Source organism: Microtus oregoni, unplaced genomic scaffold, assembly GCF_018167655.1.
Source record: "Microtus oregoni isolate MIOR12 unplaced genomic scaffold, Mior012 000009F_ref0000495, whole genome shotgun sequence".
Lineage (NCBI taxonomy): Eukaryota > Metazoa > Chordata > Mammalia > Rodentia > Cricetidae > Microtus > Microtus oregoni.
Genome location: NW_024543068.1, coordinates 15422369 through 15447240, shown reverse-complemented (window position 1 = coordinate 15447240; position 24872 = coordinate 15422369). Strand labels below are relative to the sequence as shown.

At 45.2% G+C, this 24872-nt stretch overlaps 1 protein-coding gene across 6 annotated transcripts in view; it reads left to right on the top strand.

Annotated features, from left to right (window-relative positions):
* Positions 1-18089, top strand: part of Pcnx1 (pecanex 1) — a 143251-nt gene extending 125162 nt beyond the window's left edge. For all 6 annotated transcript variants that reach the window (XM_041657903.1, XM_041657902.1, XM_041657901.1 and 3 more), the window contains 9 exons: positions 1438-1668; positions 3514-3614; positions 4494-4644; positions 7383-7613; positions 8829-9103; positions 10491-10696; positions 12204-12646; positions 12978-13118; positions 13232-18089. In XM_041657903.1, the coding sequence (XP_041513837.1) occupies positions 1438-1668; positions 3514-3614; positions 4494-4644; positions 7383-7613; positions 8829-9103; positions 10491-10696; positions 12204-12646; positions 12978-13118; positions 13232-13372 (1920 nt within the window). In that variant the 3' untranslated portion in view covers positions 13373-18089. The remainder of the gene's footprint in view (positions 1-1437; positions 1669-3513; positions 3615-4493; positions 4645-7382; positions 7614-8828; positions 9104-10490; positions 10697-12203; positions 12647-12977; positions 13119-13231) is intronic.
* The last annotated feature ends 6783 nt before the right edge of the window (positions 18090-24872 follow it).

The following is a 24872-nucleotide window of genomic DNA, read 5'->3' as shown; positions in this document are numbered from 1 at the left end:
TGTGTATTCATGCACATGCATGGGTTTGCACGGCTCTTAAGACACTCAGATCTGCAGTCAGGTGGAGTTGACAGAAGTTTCCAGATTTTCTGAAGGTCACATTGAGACTATGGAGCTCGGTCCTAGATGAAGAGACTTATCAGGCCAGAGGGCAAAACCAGACCCCCTCATTGGCCAAGCTTAGTCCTTTATAGGTGAAGAGAATTTTTTGTTTTTGTTATTGTGGGTTGGTTTTGTTTGACCGAGTATCACTGTATAGCCCTGGCTGCCCTGGATCTTGTTACCTAGACCAGATTGATCTGGAATCTTCAGAGACACATGGCCTCTGTATCCCTGTTGGGATTAAACGTGTCTCACAAGACCCAGCAAAGTCAGTATTTTTAAGAAAGGAGTGTGTGGTAAGCCATGCTTTTATGATTGCACATTTGAATTTTTTTCAGTTTTTCATTATAACCACTAAGTTCTGGATTTGTGCTGATTTCGAAGGACCTTGAGCCTTCCATTCAGTTAGACCCAAGAAGCTAAAGAACTTGATTTGCATTTTTCTTAACTTGGGTGTTTGTGCCCGTGTGTGTGTGTGTCTGTCTGTCTGTCTGTCTTTGTGTGCATGTGTGTCTGTGTGCATATGTGTATGAGTCTTCATGAATGTGTATGAATGTGTGCCTCCTTTTATGTTTGTTTTTTACTTTATTTCTATCACTTGACTTTAGGAGCACTAAAAGTTTAAATAACTTCTTGTGAGAAAATTTTCTAAATAAATACAGCGTACTAATTTTCCACCTCTTTAAAAATACCCTGAATTTAAGCACTGAAATTGATAGGCTACAAGTTGCCTTACCAGATTTATGGTGTTAATCCTAAGATTCTCAAGAGAAAGAACAACTCTACAATTTTGAGCCAAATTTGAAGCAAACTTTAATTAAATGCAGGCCACAAAGATGGTCTCTGGTCAGGTCTACCTCTAGGTTCCCAGAGAATGGCCACAAGTCATGTTTTGCAGGGACTTAAAGGGCAAAACCCACAATTCCTTGCATATCCCATCAGATCCAATCAGGGGCAAGCATACATCCTGACACATTTCCTGCCTAATTACCTCCCACCCACATGTGATCAAGCATGTCCAGCACAGTTGATTCATACAGACTAGGGAAATGAAAACATGTGGCTTGTTATTTCCCGAGAGCTACAACGCCCACATTTCAGGAAGTTATCTGGTCCCTTTGCTGGTGGAGCTTACAGGTTACTTGACTCTCACAATGGTTGATTTTAAAGCACTGGATGGTGTTTCCATCTAGGAAGGCTCGAAGTAGCTTTCTTAAATTAGGCACAGGACATGGTGTTAAATATTTTGAGCTAAATTATCTGTAGGTATGATAAGAAATTGGAATGAATTTTTGCATTGTGATTTGATTGGAATTTCCTGTGTTTCTTAATTAGGGGATCATTTATTACGTCACAGCCTCCTCTAAGTTAGAGGAGTGGCTTGCGAATGAGACAATGCAGGAAGGACTGCGTCTGTGTGCAGACCGAAATTATGTTGACGTGGACCCGACTTTTAACCCAAACATTGACGAAGACTATGACCATCGTCTGGCAGGCATATCGCGGGAGAGTTTCTGTGTGATTTACCTCAACTGGATAGAGTACTGCTCTTCCCGGAGAGCAAAGGTAAGCTGTTGCTTGGCCTTTGTATCTCTCTGAATCCAGGTTTTCACAGAATGGGAGAATATCCTATTATTGTGAGTCAGTTTTTCCTGCACTTCTCAGATCCTCTGGGTTAGGCAGCATGCCTGTGTCAGAATGTTTGAGCCAAACCAGCTCTGCCAAGGCAGCTGAAGAGCATCCTTTTTTAGCATCCTGCTGGCATTTGTTTTACTGTAATCCTTCTAAATAGCCTGCTTGTGCAGCCGTGACTGCTGCTGGAGAGTGTAGACCTAGGACTTTCAGTACGAAATTAGGTAAAATTCAACACTTTGAAAATAAAGAGTGTTTTAGGTCTCTCCCAGGAAACTCTGATTCTGGAAATCCAAATCATAGACCTAAAATAGGAATCTCCCCATGACATTGATGCAAGTGTTTCCCCATGCACACATCAGGACAATTTGTCCTGCCCTAAAGTAAGATGAAGTACAGACTTTCCAACTACTCTTTCTTCTAGGTGTATAGCACTGTCATGTCCCTGGCCAGCCCTGCAAAACCACAGACCCCAAGACTGGCTAGGGCTCACTGTCTTCTCAGGGAAGGTCTGTGGAGCTGAGCACCCAGCATCCTGTTTACTTGGTATCCTGGAGTTAGCAGTGCCTGACAGCCAGTGTCTGTGGCTTTACCAAACCCGTTAGCCCTTACTTCCCAGCTGTTTTCAGGATCCCTGCCATCTTAGCATCTTCGCGTCAGTAGGAATGGAGTGCCTTTGTGCCCCTCTCTGAGTGGCAGCCTTTCACTTTACACTGATGTGCAGCAGAGCATATGCTGATGGGAGTCACCCGTCCTAGAGCAGTGATGAGTAGGCTACACACCCTTGTAGGCGGGCCAGCCAGGTACATGCCACAGGCAGCTAGGTGGTTCATTTGTTTTGTTTTTTGTACATGAGACATGCCTAAGGGGTTTTTGCCCAATGTTTTCAAATTTGAAGGGCATTTGATGCATGTGGGCATGTTGTTATAATATCCCTTTTGTGGCTTGGACAGTATTGAAGTGCATTATTTTCTTACTCAGAAATGGCCTCCATCCTCAAGTACTCTCAGGTTATTGGCCATTTGGCCATAGCTTGAAGAAATCCTACTAAATGCCCATACACCATATATTCAAAAGGCTCACCTTGGGGGCTGAGAAGGTAGCTCAGCATTTAGTGCACTTGCTGTCCTTCCAGAGGACCTGAGTTTGATTCCCAGCACACATGATGGCTCACAACCGTCTGTAACTCTAGTTCTGGGGGATTCAGTGCCCTCTTCTGACCTCAGGCATGCCTGTGGTGCATATACATGTGTGTGTGTGTGTGTGTGTGTGGGTGTGTGCAAACAAAATACTCATATACATAAAATAAGCATTTTTGAGGCCCAGTTCTGATCTGGGTGTCCCCAACCCCTTCAGACAGCCCACTCAGCCCTGGATATATTCCACCCACTGTATACAGTCCCTTTAGAATAAAGTTATTAGTGGTATTTTCTAGCAATATCTCCCTTCTGCTATAGTTTTCTTTAATCAAGTCAAAATTGTTCCCATCTCCTTAAGAGCAAGAATTCTGCTCCCATAAATCCCTTCCCAGAAGGACCTCCTCCTAGAAAAGCCCTCTAAACTTGAAGATGCGCTGGCTCCAAGCTCAAGGACACTCACCAGTGTGGCATCTGCCTCATTCTCTCCACTCTCCCTCTGAGACAGTATCCCATCAACAGAACTCTTCTCTGACAGTAGAGTTCAGCTCTTCCTTTCTCTGTCTGCCTTACCCGTGGGGTCTTTTCTGATTTGTTACATACCCACAGAGCTTCCCGGTATCTAATGTTCTTTATTTTAAAGCCTCTAGATGTGGACAGAGACTCTTCCCTGGTGACTCTTTGCTATGGACTCTGCGTTCTGGGCCGGAGGGCTTTGGGAACGGCCTCCCACCATATGTCCAGGTAAAGAGGCCACTCTGTTTTCCAGAAGGTATTGGGAAGGGGATGGGGCTGGAGAGATGGCTGAGTGATTAATAAGAGCACTAGCTGCTCTTCCAGGAGACCTGGGTTCAATTCCAAGCTCACATGGTGTCTCACAACTGTCTGTAACTCCAGTTTCAGGGGATCTGATGGCCTCTGTGAGTACTAGGCAGGTGTGTGGTACACAGATTCACACGGAAGCACAGCACACATACAGTAAACGAGCATGAGAAGCTCTCTGTGATGTAAACTAAATGTGTTTTGTTTGACTACTTGGTTGTGTTTTGAAACATTAATTTTGGGATATTTTACTGCAAAGTTTCTGAAAATTTCATTTTTCTATAAATGTTTTTGCTGAACGTCTTATGTTGTAGTAACTAACTGGCTTTCAACCTCCCACTTGTGAGAATAGCTACTAATTGTGACAATTTAATGGACTTTGAGCATTTTATAATCACTTTGTAAGATTTGATTGGTCTCATATTTTATCTATTTTTCTAATAAATTTCCTATATTTATTCATAATCTTTGTCTATATCATTTAGTGTAATGTGTATTTTAAAGGAGTAGTTCCTACTTTATAAATGTCTCTGGTTTCATGTTTCACACGAGATTCCTTCATTTCCCTCGCTACACAGGCTTTCTCCCATTGTCTGTCTCTGCGAGCCATTTCCCTGCTTCATAAGCAAGGCTCCCAGGCAAACAGGACCCATTTCCTGGGAGTCTCACTAAGGAGTTCAGACTTCAGTTTCTGGAGTCTGCTTTCAAAACTCCCCAGACGATTGTGATGCAAAGCAGCTAGGAGATTCAGTGTCATGAAGACCTCTGTCAAAATATGTGCCGTTTCTCTCCACCTCACAGTAACCTGGAGTCCTTCCTCTATGGACTGCATGCCCTGTTTAAAGGGGACTTCAGGATTTCCTCAGTCCGAGATGAGTGGATTTTCGCTGACATGGAACTGTTGAGGAAAGTAGTAGTACCTGGAATCCGTATGTCCATTAAACTCCATCAGGTAAGAGATGAGTTGGTTGTGTGTTTTTTAATTCATTTCAGAGGTTTGCTGATACTTCATGGTTTGATTTCCATGCTGTGTTTTGGGGAACCTTTGGAAAGGCTCTCATCTGAATCTAGGAAAAGCCTGACTCCTAGCAAGGCGTTAAATCCCAGAAGCCTGAACCCATGTTTCTCATAGTAACGGTAGTAGTGAATTTCAGTATTAATGTCCATCACCATTGATAATCTAGGAGCCGTGGCAAACTGAAAGGAGAGGGCTGTACCCCTGAAACGCTTGTTGGATTTCATGTGTTTGCAGTTCCTGTCCCCAGCAAACACCTGACAGCCGCAAGTGCCTCTGACTCCTGTAGGATGGCATGCTGCTGCCTTCTGCTTGGTGTGCCCCCGAGCGGCAGGCAGTCAGGACAGGCTCAGTGGTCACTGACAGTACTACCAGGGAGTGCAGTGAAAATTGGACCCCAAAATGTATTTGCAAAGCCCTGGACCCTTTGAGGAACACGCTGTGGATTGTGTGCTGGCACTTCTTCCTCTGGTCATGTCACTCAGCTGTGCTTACAGATCTGCGGTTTGAGACAAGACTCGGTACATTTAAAAGAAAAGACAGTGTCCAGGTCACTGGGGTGGGGAGTACTGTCTAGGGATTCAGCTAGAGTCTCCTGCACTCCAGGCAGGTGCTCTGCTGCTAAGCGCTATCCTCAGCCCGCTCTGAGAGACAGAGAAAGGTTCCTTAGGTTGTCCGGGCTGGCTTTGAACTAATGAGCGTCCCGAGTAGCTGGGATTACAGGCTTAATCACAAGACTCCGGCATAAAAACTTCCGTTTTCTATAGTTGAAGCCAGTGAGAAGAAGCATTTGAACAAGATTAAAACCTGCAGTTAGCGTGCCTGATAACGTGTGTCGGTCCTACTGTCACTGTCAGTTCCTTTCTCATCCAAATAACCATACTGATTCTAGTAAGCAGAGGTGGATGGAGGGACCTCTCCCACGGTAAGCATTTGCCAAAGGCAGCACAGTGTGCGAGGTCTCTTGTCTGTGGTCCAGGCCAGTGCAGAGTCGTTAGGAGTACTGTTATCCGTCAGGCAGGTCACAGACTTTATCTATAGGTTCTGCAAAGGCAGAGCTCTTAAGAGATTAATCCGTGGAGTTAGAGAGAAAGCTCAGCAGTTAAGAATTCATATAACTATTTTTTTTTAAGATTTATTTATTTGTTATGTATACAGTATTCTGTCTGCATGTACGCCTGTACACAAGAAGAGGGCACCAGATCTCACTACAGATGGTTGTGTGTCACCATGTGGTTGCTGGGAATTGAACTCAGGACCTCTGGAAGAGCAGCCCGTGCTCTCTACCTCTGAGCCATCCCTTTAGCCCCATACTACTCTTGACAGAAGACCCAAGTTCAATCCCCTTCACCCACAGCAGGCAGCTCACAACTGTCTCTAACTCCACTCCAGGATCTGACATGTACAGGCATCTGCACTCGCATGCACATCTGTACACAAACGTGTATATTTATATATACATAAGCAAAAATAAAATGAATTGAAAAAAGATTTTCATTGTAAAAGAGATGAATCCTGGTGTTGGAAGCTGTGTTGACCTGGGATTACCATTTGTGAACTTTGAACCTGGGAAGCAGTTCTGCCCCCATTGAGTTTGAGTCTTGCTACATGTAAAGGTGTTATCCAGCCTCCCTGGCAGGTGAAGGGAACGGGGAAGGGAGGACAGGCCACTGTTAGGCTTCATCACTCAGGTGCACAGCATCATTTTCATAGATTGCACCCTGGGGACTGGCTTTTTACTCCTCCTCTTCCCTGCCAGACATGAGCTATAGTTACTGGGGTTGAGCTGGGATGCGTATATGCCTGCATCAACCTTCTAGCTATGTGCAAAAGCAAACAGTAAGACAGCTGCATTTCCTGAATAACATTAGATCTGAGTTATGATTATTTTGATGTGTATCTTTAATCCCCTGTTAACTTGGAGGTTTTAAAAGGGATGCTCCCGTTGTCTCGTTCATGCTTCCTGCCTCAGTCTTGCAGACAATAGATGGCACATGTCCATCGTAGGGCTGAGTGGTCATAGAGACAAAGAGGCTCTTGGAGTGGCACTGGAATACCGAATCTATGTACAGTCACATGGAGAGGAGGGGCAAGGGCAGGATAATTGGCATGTTGCAGCTATTACAAATGTGTGTCTTTATAGAAAGTTTATTTAGCTTATAAAGAGCACAATGTAGAGACCTTTTGAGGCTCTTAACTTGTGTGTGCAGGCCAGTGAGACGGCCCAGTGGGTAAAGGCACTTGCTGCACAAACCTGGAGACCTGAGCTCAGTCCTGAGAGCTTATGACAGGGTGGAAGGAGAGAACCAACTCCACAGAGCTGTTTTGTGACCACTACATGCATACATACTATACACACACAAAATTATAAACTTTAAACATGTGTAAATAAATATGTGAAAACTACCTTGAAAGAGGTAAAAAGACAATTTATGAAACTTGGAAATGATGCTTAGTTACGTAAAGCCTTGGAGAAAGTGTTGGTTAAAGAGCTGAGACATGTATAAAACAGTAACCCAGTTAGTAGAACAGTAATGCGCATGTTCATAACAGCACTCATATGTATAATAGGAAGTTAAGCCCATTTGTAAGAATTTTTGCTTATTATCCTAGAACTTATTTTCCTTTTTTCCAAAACAAAACCAAAAATCTACATGTGCTATTTCTGTGTTTAGGACCATTTCACTTCTCCAGACGAGTATGACGACCCCACTGTGCTCTATGAAGCCATTGTGTCTCATGAAAAGAACCTAGTGATAGCCCACGAAGGGGACCCAGCTTGGCGGAGTGCAGTGCTCGCCAACTCCCCCTCCTTGCTGGCTCTGCGGCATGTCATGGACGATGGCACCAATGAGTACAAGATCATCATGCTCAACCGGCGCCACCTGAGCTTCAGGGTCATCAAGGTGAGTCTGCAGCACAGGCCTGTGACAAGGGAGACTGGTCAGGCGTCTTAATCCAGCCTCCCAAGTGTGGTTGTTTATACCTTGCTTTATGAACACCCACTTTCAGAATTCCCTCCGCCCTGTGAGGTTTTCTTAGATGCAATAAAGCCGTTAGTTTGTTTAGTTTATTTCAGGGCTGGTGGACTTTTATCCATTACATATGAAATCTGAACAGTATCCTTCTTTAAAAGCCCACACTTGGCAGGCGGTGGTTGTACACATCTTTAATCCCAGTACTTGAGGAGGCAGAGGCAGGTGAATCTCTGTGAGTTCAAGGCCAACCTGGTCTACAGAGTGAGTTCCAGGAAAGCCAGAGATACACAGAGAAACCCTGTCTCAAAAAGAAACAAACAAAAAAACAAACAACAAAAAAAAAACCCACAGCACTCCACTGCTAATGAGGTGCTCTCCTCATTTAAAAGAGAATAGCAAAGCTTGTGCCTCATTGTGGTTCAAAGCTGACTGTAAGTGGTTTGTTCCTTAAATTCTCTCTCACCCTCTCTCAGTCTGCACATACGTGAGTGTTCATGGATGTGTATGTATGTGTGTAAATGTTTTAGGGGTTTAGGAACGTTGGTTTTTGAAATTAAAAGTTTATCATGATTCACTTTGATCTCTTTAAGAGTGCGTGTGTGTGTGTGTGTGTGTGTGTGTGTGTGTGTGTGCGCGCGCGCGCGTATGTGTGCGCGCGCACACCCTAGTGCGGCCGGCATTCTGTGGAAGCTGGAGAACAGCTTTCAGGAATTGGTTCTCCTTCCACCACACAGGAGGGCACCAGGGATCACACTCAAGTCACCCGACTTAGAAGAAAATAGCTTTACCTGCGGAGCCATCTTGTCCACCACCGATCTTTATCTAGTCTCTTAATCAACCCCAAAATATCACAAACATCCTCTCAAATTGAAATATGTGTTGCTGCTGTCTTTTCCATCAAAACCATTATCTAGTGCACTAGCTTGGCAAAGGAGCTCATTTTACTTAGTTTCTAGAAGGTGTAGCAAGAGAAAGTATACCATAGGTGCCTACTACTTAGCAGTCAGCTATTCAAGAAGACATTGACTAACTCCTTTCACAGGTGAGCTTGTGTTCATAGCTTTTCAGTTGGTCACCACACTGTGTCACCCATTTCTGCACCTCTTTTCTTGACCTTTGTCCTTGCCCTTCCCTGTCCCATAGGTGAATAAGGAGTGTGTCCGAGGTCTCTGGGCAGGGCAGCAGCAGGAGCTGGTTTTTCTCCGGAACCGGAACCCCGAGAGAGGCAGCATCCAGAATGCAAAGCAGGCGCTGCGGAACATGATAAACTCGTCTTGTGATCAGCCTATTGGCTACCCGATCTTTGTGTCACCCCTGACAACGTCTTACTCTGACAGCCACGACCAGCTCAAAGAAATTCTTGGGGGACCAATCAGCTTGGGAAATATCCGGAACTTCATAGTGTCCACTTGGCACAGGTAGCGGGCTTGTGTCCTGGGCTGCTTTCTCTCAGCACTGTGTGTCAGCTCACCTAGGAAGCGCGTAGGGAAGATGGAGATGCTGGGGTGTACTCCACCTGAACATCAGGAGGTAGAAATCAGCTCCTTACCTTCAGAAACCGAGATGAACCTTAGTCAGGCTCAGCTAACAGTGGAGCTCATGTACCTGTGGCGATGTCAGCAGAACTCTAGCTTTCCCTTTGCCCCTGTTCCTGTGTTTAACTTCCTCATTCTGCTGCGACATCTTGCCTCTCGTAAGAGAAAGACATTGGAACCTTGCATGTGGATTGCTTTCTTTGCTCCTGCACTCCTTCTCAGCAGCAGGGAGCACTCCACACAGCCAGTTGTCACCATTGCAGCAGTCCAGTCGCCACCCAGATGCGGTTCCTGAGTGTGCAGGAGTATGTGTGTGTGTTTCCCTCTGCCTTCCTTGTCTAGTGAAGCCTGACATAGGTATAGGTGCGTCATAGTTCGGTGGATGGTAAGGACAACTATAGGTTATTGTTCTCAGTTTCTATTTATCAGAGCACTAGGAAACAGAATGTGAGCTAGAGCTACAGACTCTTAGTGGTGTCTTTAAATTTTCCAAGGACTAGCCAGTGCTTAAAGACTCAGGTTGGGTTACTGTCTAACAGCATAAGCCAGAAGAGTATTCACAGTTTCATTTTCAGAAAACCTCTGTTAGCTACAGTGCCTGCCAGAAACTGACCCCTGGGAGAGGTAGCATACAGATAGGTTGCTGGGACCAAGGGTGTTCTTGGCGCAGGGTATCCAGTACAAACCAAGGTAAGCCTGCCCCATTAGGGCAGCTGTTAGTCTTCCTGTATTTAAAACAACAAAAGCCAAACAGCAAGATGAAGCAGCGCTCTAGCAGCAGATCCTGCAGCAGTGTAGACAAACTGGGTCTCTGTGCTCAACAGATACTGGCAAGAATTCTGTTGCCAAAGCTTGGTGTGGTGGCTTGTACCTGTGATCCCAGCATTCAGGGCACTGAAGCAGGAGGAGAATTTAAGAATATATAGAGTTCTTGAGCAGCCTGGGCTATAGGATGCTGTTTCAGATGACAAAGATTGCTGATTCCAGCTGGGGTCCTGAGAGCCCAGCTGTTCTGCAGTTCTTCATCACACTGTATGGACAGTGGGTGCAGAACTGTAGAGTTGGTGGGAGGAGTTGGGACGCGGGGGAGGGGCACAACGTGCTTCTCAAGCCACTCTTGGGAAGGGGACTTGTTCCCGAGCCTCATTTTACCGTAATGACGTTGGGAGGTAGCTATGACAGTCCTGGTACCCCAGAAGAGTGGAAAGGATCAGAGGGTTGTTTGAAGTGATCCAGGGCTAATGCTTTCTACCTTGGAATTTGTCTCTAGGTTAAGGAAAGGTTGTGGAGCTGGCTGTAACAGTGGTGGCAATATTGAAGATTCTGACACTGGAGGTGGCACTTCCTGTCCTGGTACCAACGCAGCCACAGTCAGTGATCCCCACAGCACCGGGTCCCAAGGAAGCGCTGGAAACCAGGGACAGGCAGCAGGATCAGGGCTGCACCCACCCACCACATCGTATCCTCCAACACTAGGTAACTCAAGAAAAAGTTATGTTAGATGTTGGCCCCTTCCCATGCAGCCAGCGTGTGTGTGTGTGTGTGTGTGTGTGTGTGTGTGTGTGTGTGTGAAGTAGGAGTGTGTATTGGTAATGGGAAGCATGTGTTTCCTTGATATCCAGGAGTGCATTATAGCATTGTTACATCAGTCATTGATGCACATGTATAAATCTTGTACTTCACTCTTGCTTTATGCAAAATATTACGGGTTTGTGTGCACACCTTTAATCCCAGCATCTCTGAGTTTGAAGCCAGCCTGGCCTGTAGAGTGAGTTACAGCATGGCCAGGACTATAGAGATAGACTCTGTCTCCAAAAAAAAAAAAAACAACAAATTTTATATATATATATATTACATTTTAAAAGCTAATAATATATAAGTGTTGTATTTTATCTAATTTTTATCCTGTAGTGCAGTAGCAGGCTTCTTCTGACTTTACAGTATTTTTGTATGTAAATCTTTGTAATCACAGGGACTCAGTGTGACAGACCTCGTAAGTGACCTGATGCCCAGCCCTGAGAGTCTTTGCAGGAGGTTTCTCTAAGTGGGCATCCTCAGAGCCTTCTACTATGAGCTTCTCCTGTTACCTGCCTCTTGAGTAAATCTAGCTCGGGCACAGCCGTGTCCTTGTGTACTTGCCTTTCTCTCTCTCTCTCTCTCTCTCTCTCTCTCTCTCTCTCTCTCTCCCCAGCACTTTTCAGGCACACAAATCTTAGCACGCACTGTAGCACTGAGCCCTGTGCTGCAGTCCCCTCCAGAAGCTGCCCTTCCAGCCCTGCAGCTCCGCGGCCCCTGCTTCCCACCCTGCCCCATCAGCTGCCATTCCGCTCTTGGCCTCTGAGTTTGACACTTGGATTCCACATGGATGTGAAACCAGGCTGTGTTGTTATTTTTATTTTATGTGTGAGTGAGCACATATGTGCAGTGCCTGTGGAGGTCGGAAGAAGGGGAAGAAGGGGTCACATCCACTGAAACTGGAGTTACAGATGGTTGGAAACTGTTACATGTGTGCTGGAAATCGAACCCAGGTCTAGCAAGAGCAGCCAGTGCTCTTACCTTCTGAGCCATCTCTCCGTCCCCACACAGTGTCTTTAAACATTTCTGATTCTGTCATTTCCAAAGTAACTTATCTCATTTATTTTTTTACATTCTTATTTATCTGAAAGATTTCTGTAAAAAAAAATATTTTAGCATTTATTCTAACCTTAAATCCAAACATTTGCTGTAAATTATTTTTTTCTTATACCGTAGAATTTGAATTTTAAAAAGCTTTTAAGAAACAACAAAATAATTTTATAGAAATACAAGAAAATAGATCTCAGGTATTTATTTCTTTTTTGTAACCTTTAAAGTTTTAGACATAAATGTTAAATTCTGTAAAGTTTATGGAGTGATTGCTGAGGGAGACATTGAAGAAAGCACAGCACGCAGCCCAGGTGTGGCTTGTCTTCTGCTGATGGGGGCTGTCGTTGCTTCCTGCCAGGCACTAGCCACAGCGCCCACTCGGTGCAGTCCAGTCTGGTCAGACAGTCCCCAGCTCGAGCCTCCATGGCCAGCCAGTCATCCTATTGCTACAGCAGCCGGCACTCGTCCCTCCGGATGTCCACCACGGGGTTCGTGCCATGTCGGCGCTCCTCCACCAGCCAGATATCTCTTCGAAACCTGCCCTCATCCATCCAGTCCCGCCTCTCCATGGTGAACCAGATGGAAGGCAGCAGCCAGGGCGGCACGGTCTGTGTGCAGCATGGCCTGCCCTCCTCCAGCAGCTCTAGCCAGAGCATCCCGGCCTGCAAGCACCACACCCTTGTGGGCTTTCTTGGGGCAGAAGGCAGCCAGAGCGGAGCCCCTGAGGCCCAGCCGGGCAGCACCTTAAGTTCTGCCAACAGTTCCCATGCCAGAAAGGGAGAGGTGATTTACAGGGTCCAGGTGAGCAGGCCAAGAGCCTTCCTGCTGCTTCGCTTTGTCTGTTTTCTTGTCGAATGGGGGGCTCCTGTGAAAATGTCATTTACTTAGGTGAGGGATTGGAGCACTTTGCAATGTTGGGGAAATTTTTCTGCCAACTTAAAAACTGAGAGAGGAAGTTTGTCCAAAAGGAATTGATTCGGGGCTGTTTAGATTTTCATTCTTTAAGAAAAAAAAATCCACAGTAAGCAGTAGAGAATTTAAAATGCAAAGAGTCCTCTGAGAGAAATTTTGCTTAGTCTTAGGTTTTTTCATCATCAAGGGAAAATATGAATTGAAATACGTATCTGTCTAGATTGTGGATCTCAGTCAGATTCTGGAAGGGATCAACCTGTCAAAAAGGAAGGAGCTTCAGTGGCCTGATGAAGGAATTCGGTTAAAAGCAGGGAGAAACAGCTGGAAAGACTGGAGTCCTCAGGAGGGCATGGAAGGCCACGTAAGTTCCCCTTTGGTTTGGGCTGTGTCTGCTTGAGTCCATACAGAGCTGCCCTGGGGGCTGAGTGTACGGCGCCTTCAAGGCCTAACTGCTCGTTTTGTTCTGATTACCAGGTGATTCACCGATGGGTGCCTTGCAGCAGAGACCCAGGTACAAGGTCCCACATCGACAAGACAGTGCTCCTGGTCCAGATTGACGATAAATACGTGACTGTGATTGAAACTGGGGTGCTAGAACTGGGGGCCGAAGTGTGAGCCTGTGCTGCACCCCTGCGCTCCTTTCTCTGGCTGAGAAAGTACGGTTGCCGAAGTTCACCTGCAGGGACCGCCTGCCCTTCACAGCAGAGACTTGAACAGCGGCTTGGTTAAGCGCCTCCAACCCGACTCCTGTCGCTGTCTCCATCCCCAAATAAAGCTGAAATATTTTTTTAAGTTAGCTGCATGAAAAGCAAAATTCTGTTGGGGCCTGTCTGTGAAAGGCTCTCTATGCATTTATGCTTTAACCCACAGACTCTTGTCTCTAACTCTGAGCTCATATTTTTCTAATTTCATTGCCAAAAACAGTTGCCATGGTTTTTGTCGTAGAAAATGAAATCCATTGACCATGATTTTTACAAACAGATCCATGTGGGAACTTTGGGTTCGACACCTAACAGTATGAAAGTTTAATGTACAGTGAGGAAGATGATGGATAGTGGTAGGTTTACCTTATTCCTTGAAAGCTAAAAACTTTAATGAAAAAAAACTGCACTAATTTTTTACAGCAATGCACTAAATCTGAGATTTCTCAGAACATTTATTTATATATAAAAATAAAATACCATTATTTAAATTGCCTTCAGGATTAGCCCCTCCCTTTCCTGACACATAGCCAGCAGGAGCTGCTGTCCCCTTCCTGTTAGTGTGCTGGACTCTGGAGACACACACATAGCTTCATCCCTGATGTTTCCCGGAGCTGGTGACCAGAGGTTCGGCCTGGCGAGCGCCACCACCAGCTGCCCTGTCGCGTCTGACGTGTGCCGCGCGCTCCTCCCAGCTGGTGGCAGGCTCTGTGGAGTTGCTTCTGGAACATGCTTTTGCTTTGCAAGAAGATGAAGGCCCAGGAACTTACAGAAAGGATTTGCCTTTTATTTGAAGAGTTCCTAGCTCTTGAAGTCATTCACATGAAGTTCGGTTTCTCAAGTAAAATTTTTTCAAACAAAATGGTCTATGTGGCGCCGTTCTTGTCCTGCCGTCTCAGCAGATCTGCACTTTGCTGCCTCTGTGTTTTTTCTATTACTTGAATTTATTTCCTGTAATTTATAGTGTATACCTGTCATTTAAAATATTTATAACTGTGAAGTTGACTTGATTCATATGTTGTCTCATAATTCTGTTGGTTTTTTTTAGGAGCATGTGTTCAGGGAAGTATGTACCTTGGTTAACGTGCGGCTGCGTGCGAGCTGCAGTTTAATTTCACTGCAACTTTAAGCATTTTCTAAATGCTTTCAAATCCCCTTTGTTTTAAACTCCAAAGAAAATTGCCCCGTCTCCTGAGCACCTGGGAGCCGCCATCTGTCTCCCCATGGACAGACGGCAGGAAGAAGCCTGTCATCCAGCTGAACTGTGACCACTCCACAGTGTGGCCCTGGCCAGTTAACTCAGGGGCTTCTGTGGGAGCTGAGAGGAGAGAGCTGTTGTCCCCACTGACTAGGCTCCTGGTCACAAGTGTCCTAACGGTACAGGAGATAGGGTGAGAGCTGACAGCAGCCGGGAGGCGTCTCTCCACACCTGTGCTTCTAACCCTGTTGGTTTTTCTCCTTGTTATTTTAAAAATCAGTGGTCATTCAGAACCCAATGTGCCTTGTACTGACATTTCCATAGACTTCAAACTTTGCAAACTTTATTGTTTAAAATATTTGTCAAATGACTTAATTGAACCTTTTCAAAAGGAGCCCTTTCTATTTCTAAATTGACTACTTTCGAGTGTATTTTCCTGCTCCTGTTGCTCTATTCTGTTAGCTCGTGTGCGCAGATCCTTGCTGTACGGTATGTTCAGTAGTGGTGATCTTTCTGAAGCTGGAAATCCAGTCTGTCTGTCTGTGTTGAAAACTTCCCAGCGAAATTGTGCTCCCAGATACTTGTGTGTTCCCTGTTCAAAAATGGGCTTGATCTTTTCCTAGGTGGAGACGTGGAGGGTGTGCAATCTAAAGGGGAGACGATCCGTCTTGCCACAGAGAAAGCATCAGAAGATGAACTTTAGGTGGTTTGGCCAAAGGTCAGAATTGTATTTATGCCTGATCCCCCTCATAACTGTTAGGTATTACATGCTCTGAAAGTAGGATTCCATATGTAAGATGGGGTCCTGTATGGAACATGTACATTGATTTGAGAAAGTTGGACATTTTTCTTGAAATAAGATGTTGTCACCATATAACTTTATTAAATTTATAAATTAGGAACCCAAGAGAAGTCTTGTTTTTAGTTTTATAATCTAAAACTGGTGACCTTAAAACCACTTTTCTAATTTCAGCAGGAGATAGTGATAATTGAAGATTTGTGTTTTAAGATTTAATTTATTATAGTTTTTTTTTTCTTCCCAGTATCCACCTGGATAGCAAGCTAGTATTTTAGATTTTCTGCCCAGCCTTTCTTCTCACTAAAGTACAAAATTCCAGCATACTTCAGTGCTTTTAACTAATTTTGCAAGTAATTAACTTTCGATTTCCTTTAGATACAACCGTATGAGTGAAGTCCCTGACTTTCTTATCTCGCCCCACTTTGAGAGGACAATCCTGGAATGGCCTTGATTTCATCTTCAGTGACAAAAACAAAGTCTATTTTGTGTCCCTAAACTGGGGCCTCCCTTTCTACACCATTTTCAGGAGCTGATAAGACTTTTTGCTAAGGAGCTTTACTTTTTTGTCCGTGAGTCTAGATTACCATGCAGTGATGCTGCATTTGGGACTGGGGAGGGTGGTGATGGGGGAGGGGGGGACTTTACAAGAAGACAGTAATTACTTTCGAGGTGAGGGAGAGGGAGCAAGAGTTCAGTCTTCTGACTCTGTCTCCGCTAGCAGGGAATAAAGGTCCATTAGATTGGAGGTGTTTTGAAAATTTTTTTTTCAAGTATATTGATGATAATTCCAGTCTTTGAACGAGAAGATAGCAAACAATATTTCTCTCTTGAAAGACACCTAGAGAGTGACTCTGGGTACTGACTGTCAAACAGTGCATATGCAATCTTGTAGGAAACATAACTCACTATGAACACTTTGGAGATTAGTTTATATTTCTATCTCCTATCAAAATAGAAAACACAGCTCACACTTGAGCAAGGGACACATTGCCTATGTAAATTCTGCCCCGTTTCCTGCCAGCACCTTTATGCCTCAGCCTAGAACTTACACGATGGGTTGCTGTCTTGAACAATTCATCAAAAACTGGGTATCTAATGTTTGCCCAGTGCCTAAAATCATCTCTCTTTTTAGCTAAATTTCTAGCATCCTTTGTTCTAAATATGTAACTCGGGGAAAAAGGTGGTGTGTGAGATCTCTTTGAATTTCTGTTTACTAGCTACTTAAATACAAACTGCTGTCCAGTTTAATTGCTCTTAGATTTAAAACACTTCCTCACTGATACAAGCAGATTTATCTCTGGGTTTTTATTTGTAGGTCATCAGTATTCTTTCTCATATCTTTAATAGTCGTGTAAAGTCACTTTGGACACAGACCCACTCAACTTTTCCCTGTGGGACAGTACTGTTCAGATAGGATCAGTCCCTTCTAGAGGCATTTTCTGTAACTCCAAAACCAGTTGAGACTCAAACAGTGCGTGGAGCCTGTTGATAGCCTTTGAATTTTCTGTCGCAGTCTTGGATGGATATTGAGTTTTACTGATCAAGAGGAGGTAAATTAGATACTGCAGTGTATGTTTAGGTGGTATAAATTTTAATGTGTTGGATAGGAGGCATTTTTAAAAATAAGTGTTTAAAGCCAGCCCTTTTCTTCATTTCTCTTTCACAATCATCTAGTTGATGCACACCCAAGCCATCTCGGTTGAAACGCGTTGCCTATTCACAGGCTGTAGTTGGAAAGCGAGTGGTTATCAACTAGGTCCGGAAGGATCTACCCTTGCTTGAATACGGAGGTCTGTTTTGTGATGAGGCACCTCCCCGGAGTCACCATGCGTGAGCTGAGGATTTCTTTCTTGCCTCGGAACAGCTGTTCTTTCTGCACTGGGGCAGACGCTCACCTGTAAGCTGAACATCCTGATGTCTACTTTGTGGACTCAGCATAGAGGTGTCTGGGGAACTCAAGCTGGTGGCCATGTAGGCTACCCACAGCTCTGACGTCACGCCACACCTATTGTATAGGCTCTCCCTTCATTATGATTCATTGGAACCGATAGGAGGAGCAGAGGTCCTCCGACAGGTAGTGAGGATGAATCCCTGCCACCTGCACACTGGCCACGGAGGATGTGATGGCTGCTCCAGATGACTCTTGGGTTTGGTGTGCTTGTCTTTGGACAGAATTCTCTGTATTTGAAGCTTGAGTCTGAAATCAGAACAACAGAAACAGGGAGGGTCGTATTGGCATGTGCTTTTTTTAAGCAACAGGTTCAGTAAGTTGTCAACACTGGTTACGTTAACCCTGTGCACTCCTGGCAGTGAGTTCCGCATGAGGACAGGGAGAGGGCATGTTGGGAATAGTTGCGGGTGAGTGGGCCCGTGGGAGGAGTGTGGCTTTGCCTTTTCTGATCATGGGCTCTCAAAGGTCATTGCCTTCACGGCATTCAGTAACCAGAGATAAGGATATGACGTGTCCTTGCGCGTGCGTGTTTGTGCGTGTGTGAGTATTACTATAAGCAGCTTGTAAACACTGCAGTTGTTTAAAATGGAAATAACAGCCAAGAGGTCTTTTGACATATATTGATCAGAAAAAAGACAGTATTGACCATGGATAAAAACAGGAAATAAATTTTTTTCATTTTGCCTTCTGTCCATTCTTTGTCAAGTTAAGAAAAAAAAGTAGAATACCGTATTCTGCATATTTTTGAAACCACACTTGGTTCTGAAGTAAAGTTTTAAGCCTGTAAACGTGGTTTTGGCTTACACCAGATAAAAGTACACTGTGTTTCCTCCCTCTGAGTTAAATATTACATGTTAATGGTAGAACATGTCAGGTGATAAGCATGCACTAAGTCAAAATGCAGAGGGAGAAAGAAATCTCAGTGTACGAAGGCTGTGCACTCACAAACCAGCGTCTTCACAAGTTCCTCAAGATGCAGGCATGTGCACGAGGTCCTTGTGTGGCACTTCAGCCTCTGAGAACCAGTGGAAGCCAGGTTATTCGCTTTCTGCACCAGAATCGCCAAGAGTTTGCTCCCTCTCTCCTGGCACAATGGTCTGTCTTCAGAACAGCATAGGTCTATAACAGGAAACCTGCCAGGGAAGCGAAGGAAGGAAGGGGTCCTCTTGAGAGTCACACTCATCTCGGAGTTGAGGCCTGGGCTGTTAATAGCGGACGTGCATCCCACGAGACCTCCACCTTTCTTGTAGTGCAGTTCACTTAGGGGTTTTCATCCCAGATGATGTAAGGATGCTTTACTGGCTTTAACCGTGTGGGACCATCTTTCTCTGAGATGGGCCAGGTGAGCCTTGAAGGGTCATGTGAGTGTGGCTTCCTGACTATTCAGCCAGTACTTGACATAAGTGAACGAGCTGTGCCAAAGGGGAAAGTCGGGTTCATGGTTCCTTCTGTTTCTGAGAATATTGGGTAAGCACATACTTACTATTTATTTTATGTATGTAATAATATTAACTGGCCTGCCTGAGAATACACCAGGTCTCTGGTCTCATCTTGAAACCTGTTCATATCAAAGTCAGCATCCCGGATATCCCAGGGCTGAGGCTTTGCTTCAGAGGAGGGAGTGGTTGCCCGTCTCCTTTTGGTGTCTTTCTCTGGGGCACTAATTTTACCCTGTAAATTGCTGGAGGAAATGCAGGGCTGAGGAGAAAGTTGACCCACCGTGCAGTCGCCACACAGGCTCCCACCAATCCCACAGCAAGTTCATCGTACCCCGCGCCTCTTCAAAGTTGCTCCAGATGCAAGGACTAGGTCGGGCCAGTTAGTAATTGCAGGCTTCTCCTGGGGGAGACCTGCCTCCAGAAGTGAGCACCCTTGATTGAGGGTACTTACTGGGCAGGGACTTAGTACAGTCCAGGGAATGGGTGATTCTTCAGAGTCCAGTGGCTCACAGCCTCCATACCAGAGCCTAGAGAGAAGGGTTACTTAAGAGTTCTGGATGGGCCGGCAACTCTGTTGAGCAAGGGACATGGAATATTTTCCCCATTTTCAGCTCCAGTGCCGGATGCAGGCTATGGGCAGGAAAGGGTCTTGACCGCAGGAACTCAAAACTAAACCAAGGGAAGGTCAAGACCCATGTCAGCGGGTGTGTGGCTAGGAGGACAAGGCAATCCTTTAGTATGGTGAAGCTGATCGTGGGCTTTGGCGCTCAGTTTTCTTCATGAAACACACAAATCAAAGATTTCCTTCCTCCAGGAGGGCTGAAGCAAGGACGAATCATGCCCACCTGTTAGGTCTGTTCCTCTTCAACAAGGATACACAGGACTAGAGAGCTGTATCTGGTGGGCCATCATGAAGAGCCAAGCAGAGACAGTGTTTCCAGCCCCACCTAGGACAACAGCGTGCTCAGGATAGCCTTTCCTTTTGTTCTAGAGGAAACGAGAGCCCTGGGATCCAGAAAGCCCCTAAATCTCAGCCATTGAAACGAAATGGCTCTGCCATGTCCCTGAGAGACTCTGCCAGGAGGTGGCAGCAGAAGCTCACACTGGACAGACAGGTGGGCTGGGCGTGCAGAGAGCAGTACCCTTGAGATGCCTTTCCTGAAGCAGGTGAGGCACGAAAACAGACCCTGTGTGAGTGGCTACCCACGGGTAGGCCCAGCCTGGCCATTACTCCCTGGCTCCTGGGTCTGCTTAACACTCAACGCCCTTGAAATCCTTTCCCTGGCACACGTCCATATAGGCCCTGCAATCATAAAACTCGAAATCAAGATTGTATTAGAACTTATCAGACCTTGAAGCCTCAATTTTGTACAAGGAGCTTCGCCCCTTAGGAACAACAACAACAAAAAGTTGAACTAAATCTTTGGGCACTCAGGTCCCTTGTATAAAATAGGGTGCTTGTATGTAGCCTGCACACATCCTGTATGCTCTGAGTGTGTGGTTTAGGGATTGGTCTCAGATCCATGCACATTCTAACTAAGTGTACTGCCCCTGAGCTTTGTCCCCAGGACTTCTGCTGTATGCCTTGTGTCCTCTAGATACTCCTGATGCCCAAACAATATAAACACTATGCAAGTAGGTGGTAAGCTGCGTTGTTGAAATTAATGACAAGAAGAGAAGCAGGTGTGTTGAGTCGCTGAGTTCGTCTCTGGATGCAGCATCCCAGGGTACACAAGGTTTTCCTTTGTTCTCTGGTTCTTCACATGGGTACCATGTGCGGCTGTAAAGGTGGTGATTCCCACAACTGCCAGGATGAGCTGAGGACCCTGGGCTCCTCTCAGGGATGGGCGTTTCAAGATAAAACACAAAGTACCCTGCTTTCCATCCTGGCAAATGGGCAAGCTGGCTAGCAAAGTGGGTAGGAAGCCCGCATCAGCAGCTCGGGCAAGTTGGGATAAGCAATGTGCCTGAGTGATTCAGTATAACTGGAGGCAGCCAGTGCCCCATGCAAGAACCTTAGTTCTGCCTACATACTCAGATGAGGGGACACATGTACACACACTCAGGGGACACATACCTGCACACTCAGATGAGGGGACACATGCACACACACATGTGCATTCCTAGTGTGACAGAAACCACATGTGATATCTCAGAGTTTAGTACAGGGAGAAAGTAATCTGTTAGCTGGGTGAAAGAGACCAGTGGGAATGGAAGAGGGCCCCATGGTGACAGGGATGGTGATCGGGAGGCAGCCCCTGACAAGGGAGGTGAACAGAGTAAACAGGCTGGAGTCACCTGAAAGTTTGACAGCATTCGTTTTATTTATGATATTGGACTGAATGCTGTTGTGAAGACCTAAATGACAATGGCTGGGACACCGCAGAAGCACGTATCTTCCTGAACATAACAGCATGGCTTCACTCGAGGACGCCTGCCTAAAGGGGTGCTGTTTCCTGGAACTGAGCCTTCCCTGCTCAGTGGCGAGCAATGCCCAGCATCCGCAGCCCAGGTTGGGTCTTGGGAAAAACTTGGGGAAATAGCTACCCTCCTCAATTTGGTTTTTGTTGTTTGTGTTTTTGTTGTGATCTTCCTGCCTCACCCTTCAGAGTACTGTACCCAGCTGTACTTGTTTCCTTTAAGGCCGCACCCCTGAAGCTGCTAAATCCCCTTGACTAGAACATAATCACATGGCCATAGGGATGCTAGGAGATGTAGACTTTGCTTCATGTAGCATGTACCTACTATAATTCAGGGGCTGCAAGGGTGAGAGAAAGCAGAAGTCAGTTATCAGAGACCACTGAGCAGCGACCAATAAACACACAGGAATATGTAGATATCAGGGTCCTCGCTGCATCCTTTGTGAAAACATGTAGGTATCAGGGTGCTTGTTGCAGCCTCTGTAGAAACAGTAGATACTGGGATGCTTGCATCCTTTGTGAAAATATGTAGATATCGTGGTGCTCACTGCATCCTTTTTGGGAAGCTGTAGATATTGGGGTGCTCGCTGCATCCTTTGTTGTCACTGAAGAAAACCATCTGAATGAAACCTAGCCAAAGGGGAGTGGTTACAGAATGCCGCATTTGCTCAGTGACTCAACATGCCGCAATCCAAAAAGGAATGTGGTGGTAGCTGAAGAGATGTCGCAGTGGTTAGGAGTAACCATTGCTCTTCCAGAGGATCCAAGTTCATTTCCCAGCACCCACGCCAGTCAGCTAACAACTGCCTTTAACCCTAGCTCCGGGAGCTCTGACACCTGGCCTCTGTGGGCGCCTGCACTCATGTGCGCATGCACACACAGATATGTACATAAACACATAATTTTAAAATAATCTTTTATTAAAAAGAATGTGGCTGTGCATGGTGGGTTCAAGATCAGCCTGGACTTCATAGTGTGCTCCAGGCTAGCCAGGATTGTATAATAAGACCTTGTCAAAAAAAAAAAAAAGGGTGGTCAGTATTTAAGTTTTTCTTTGTACTTGGGTGTAATGGTGGCTTGAATGATGGGCTCATATGTTTGAATACTTGATCTCTAACTGGTGGAACTGTTTGGGAAGGATTATAAGGTGTGGTCTGTACCAGGCTTTTTCTTTTGGGTCACCAACTCCCAAATTATGTCCTGGAGACTTATTACTAGTTATGAACGCCTTATGCTTGTCCCACTAGCTCTTATAACTTAGCCTGTTTCTCTTCATCTGTGTTTTGCCTCAGGGCTTTTTACCTTTCCTTTTTTTTTTTTCTTTCATGTTTTATTCTGTATCTGGCCGGCTGGCAGCTGCCTGGCTTCTGGCCCCAGGTATGTCCTTCTCTTTCTGCCTCGTTCTCTCCTCCTCTCTCTCCTTCTGAGCCTAAATTTCTCCTCCAACTTATTCTCTCTGCCTGCTAGCCTCGCCTATCCCTCTCCTGCTTAGCTATTGGTCATTCAGCTTTTTATTAGACCAATCAGGTGCCTTAGGCAGGCAAGGTGAAACAAATGCAACCTCTTTACATAGTTAAGCAAATGTAACACATCTTTACCTTGTTAACAAAGGCAGCAGAAACAAATTTAACAGTGTTATCTTTACACAGTTAAATATTCTAACATAAACAAATGTACCAAACCTTTACACAGTTAAATATTCTCTAACATAAACAAATATAACACACCTTTACACAGTTAAAATAATATTCTCCAACATAAACAAATGTACCACACCTTTACATAGTTAAATATTCTCTAACATAAACAAATGTAACACACCTTTACACAGTTAAAGTAATATTCTCTAACATAAACAAATGTAACACACCTTTACACAGTTAAAGTAATATTCTCTAACATAAACAAATGTAACACACCTTTACACAGTTAAAATAATATTCTCTAACATAAACAAATGTAACACACCTTTACACAGTTAAAGTAATATTCTCTAACAGAAACAAATGTAACACACCTTTACACAGTTAAAGTAATACTCTGCAGGATATGTGTAACACATCTTTACATAGTTAAGTATGTTGGAGGAGGTGTATCACTGGGAGTGGGCTTTGAGATTTCAAAAGAGTAATGTCATTCCTAGTGTGTTCTCTGCCTTCTGCTTGTGGTTTTGAGATATGAGATCTCAGCTGTTCCTGCCTTCATGGCTTCATGCTACCACCACGGACTCTCACCCTCTGGAACTGTAAACCCGATTAAATGCTTCCTTTTAACAGTTGCCTTGATCGTGGTGTTTTATCACAGTAGCAAAGTAATGAGGGTGTGTGATGTGAGGAAGTGGGGTGGCGATCCTGGTTTTTAGACGTTAAAAATATAGAGTCACGAATGAGGTACCTAGACAATGGAAACGTACTTCAAGCCAAATGAAACCAGCAGGCAGGAAATGTTACCGTCTGTTCGCCACGCTCCCCCTGGAGTTCTTACCAGATGTAGGTGCTACTTTTTAAACTGGAGAATAAATTTTTAGAAGAGGAGACAGGTTTGTAAGTACTCATTTGGGAAAAACTTCCTATACATATCAAGCAGAAAAGAGGTTTGGAAAATCAGTGGCATTCAAGATGGGTGTCTTCGTGTCTGTATGTAAACTCAGAACAGTGCCTGCAGCCTGGTGGGCACGGGTATGTCTACTATTACATGAGAAGCACACAGCAGACTGACCGCCACAAGACAAAGGCACCCACAACGGGGGACAGGGTTTTACTGGCAGGAGAAGATGGGTCAGGTCAAAGGTGAGTCCCACTTTGTTCTAAACAGCTGCGGTGTTTTAATTGATATAGACACGCATTGATTAGCTGATTGGTTGCTTTTGTTGTTATTTTATTTCGATCTATTTTTGAGATGGCCTCACGTAGCCCAGGCTTACCACAAAATCACTAAGTATCCAGAAGTCAGCTTAAACTTCTGATCCTCGTGTTTCTCCTTCCGGTCCTAGGATTACAGCCTCATGTCACACAAGTTTATTCTGGGGGTTGAACTCAGGGCTTCCTGAATATTGACAAGCACTTTAGCATCCCTGGTCCTTGTCTTATATTTAATGGAAATACACACACACTCACACACATACATGCACACACATGTGCAAACACACATCTGATAATATATGCAAAGTTCATGACATATCACATACTCGGGACCTGGTGTATACAGCTCAGGATCTTGTTTGCCTGTTATCAGCCTGGGTAGCCATGCATCCTGTAGCTATCTAGATAGCCATCATTGAACCCTGCATCCTGGGAACTTCGGGTGCTTTCAGACTCCCTAGGTCCTTCTGAGTATCCTTTATTACTCTGATGCTGGGCTGCGGGACTCAGCTGCCACCACCTCTGCCTCTATTGCCCTGCCCTGTCTGAGCTGACTTACTGACTGATAAGTACAAATTAGAACGAGAAGGAAAAAGACCTAAAACTCCTTAGGAGATCAAAGGGGTGCGATGAGGCCAGCTTACCCTTTAAGGCCCTGGTTCCTTGGCTGAAAGCTGGGCCAGCAGTTCCCAAGCTGGGGGGCACTGGGATCCACGTGTGTGTGGCAGCTGCTCTGTGTCTTGCAG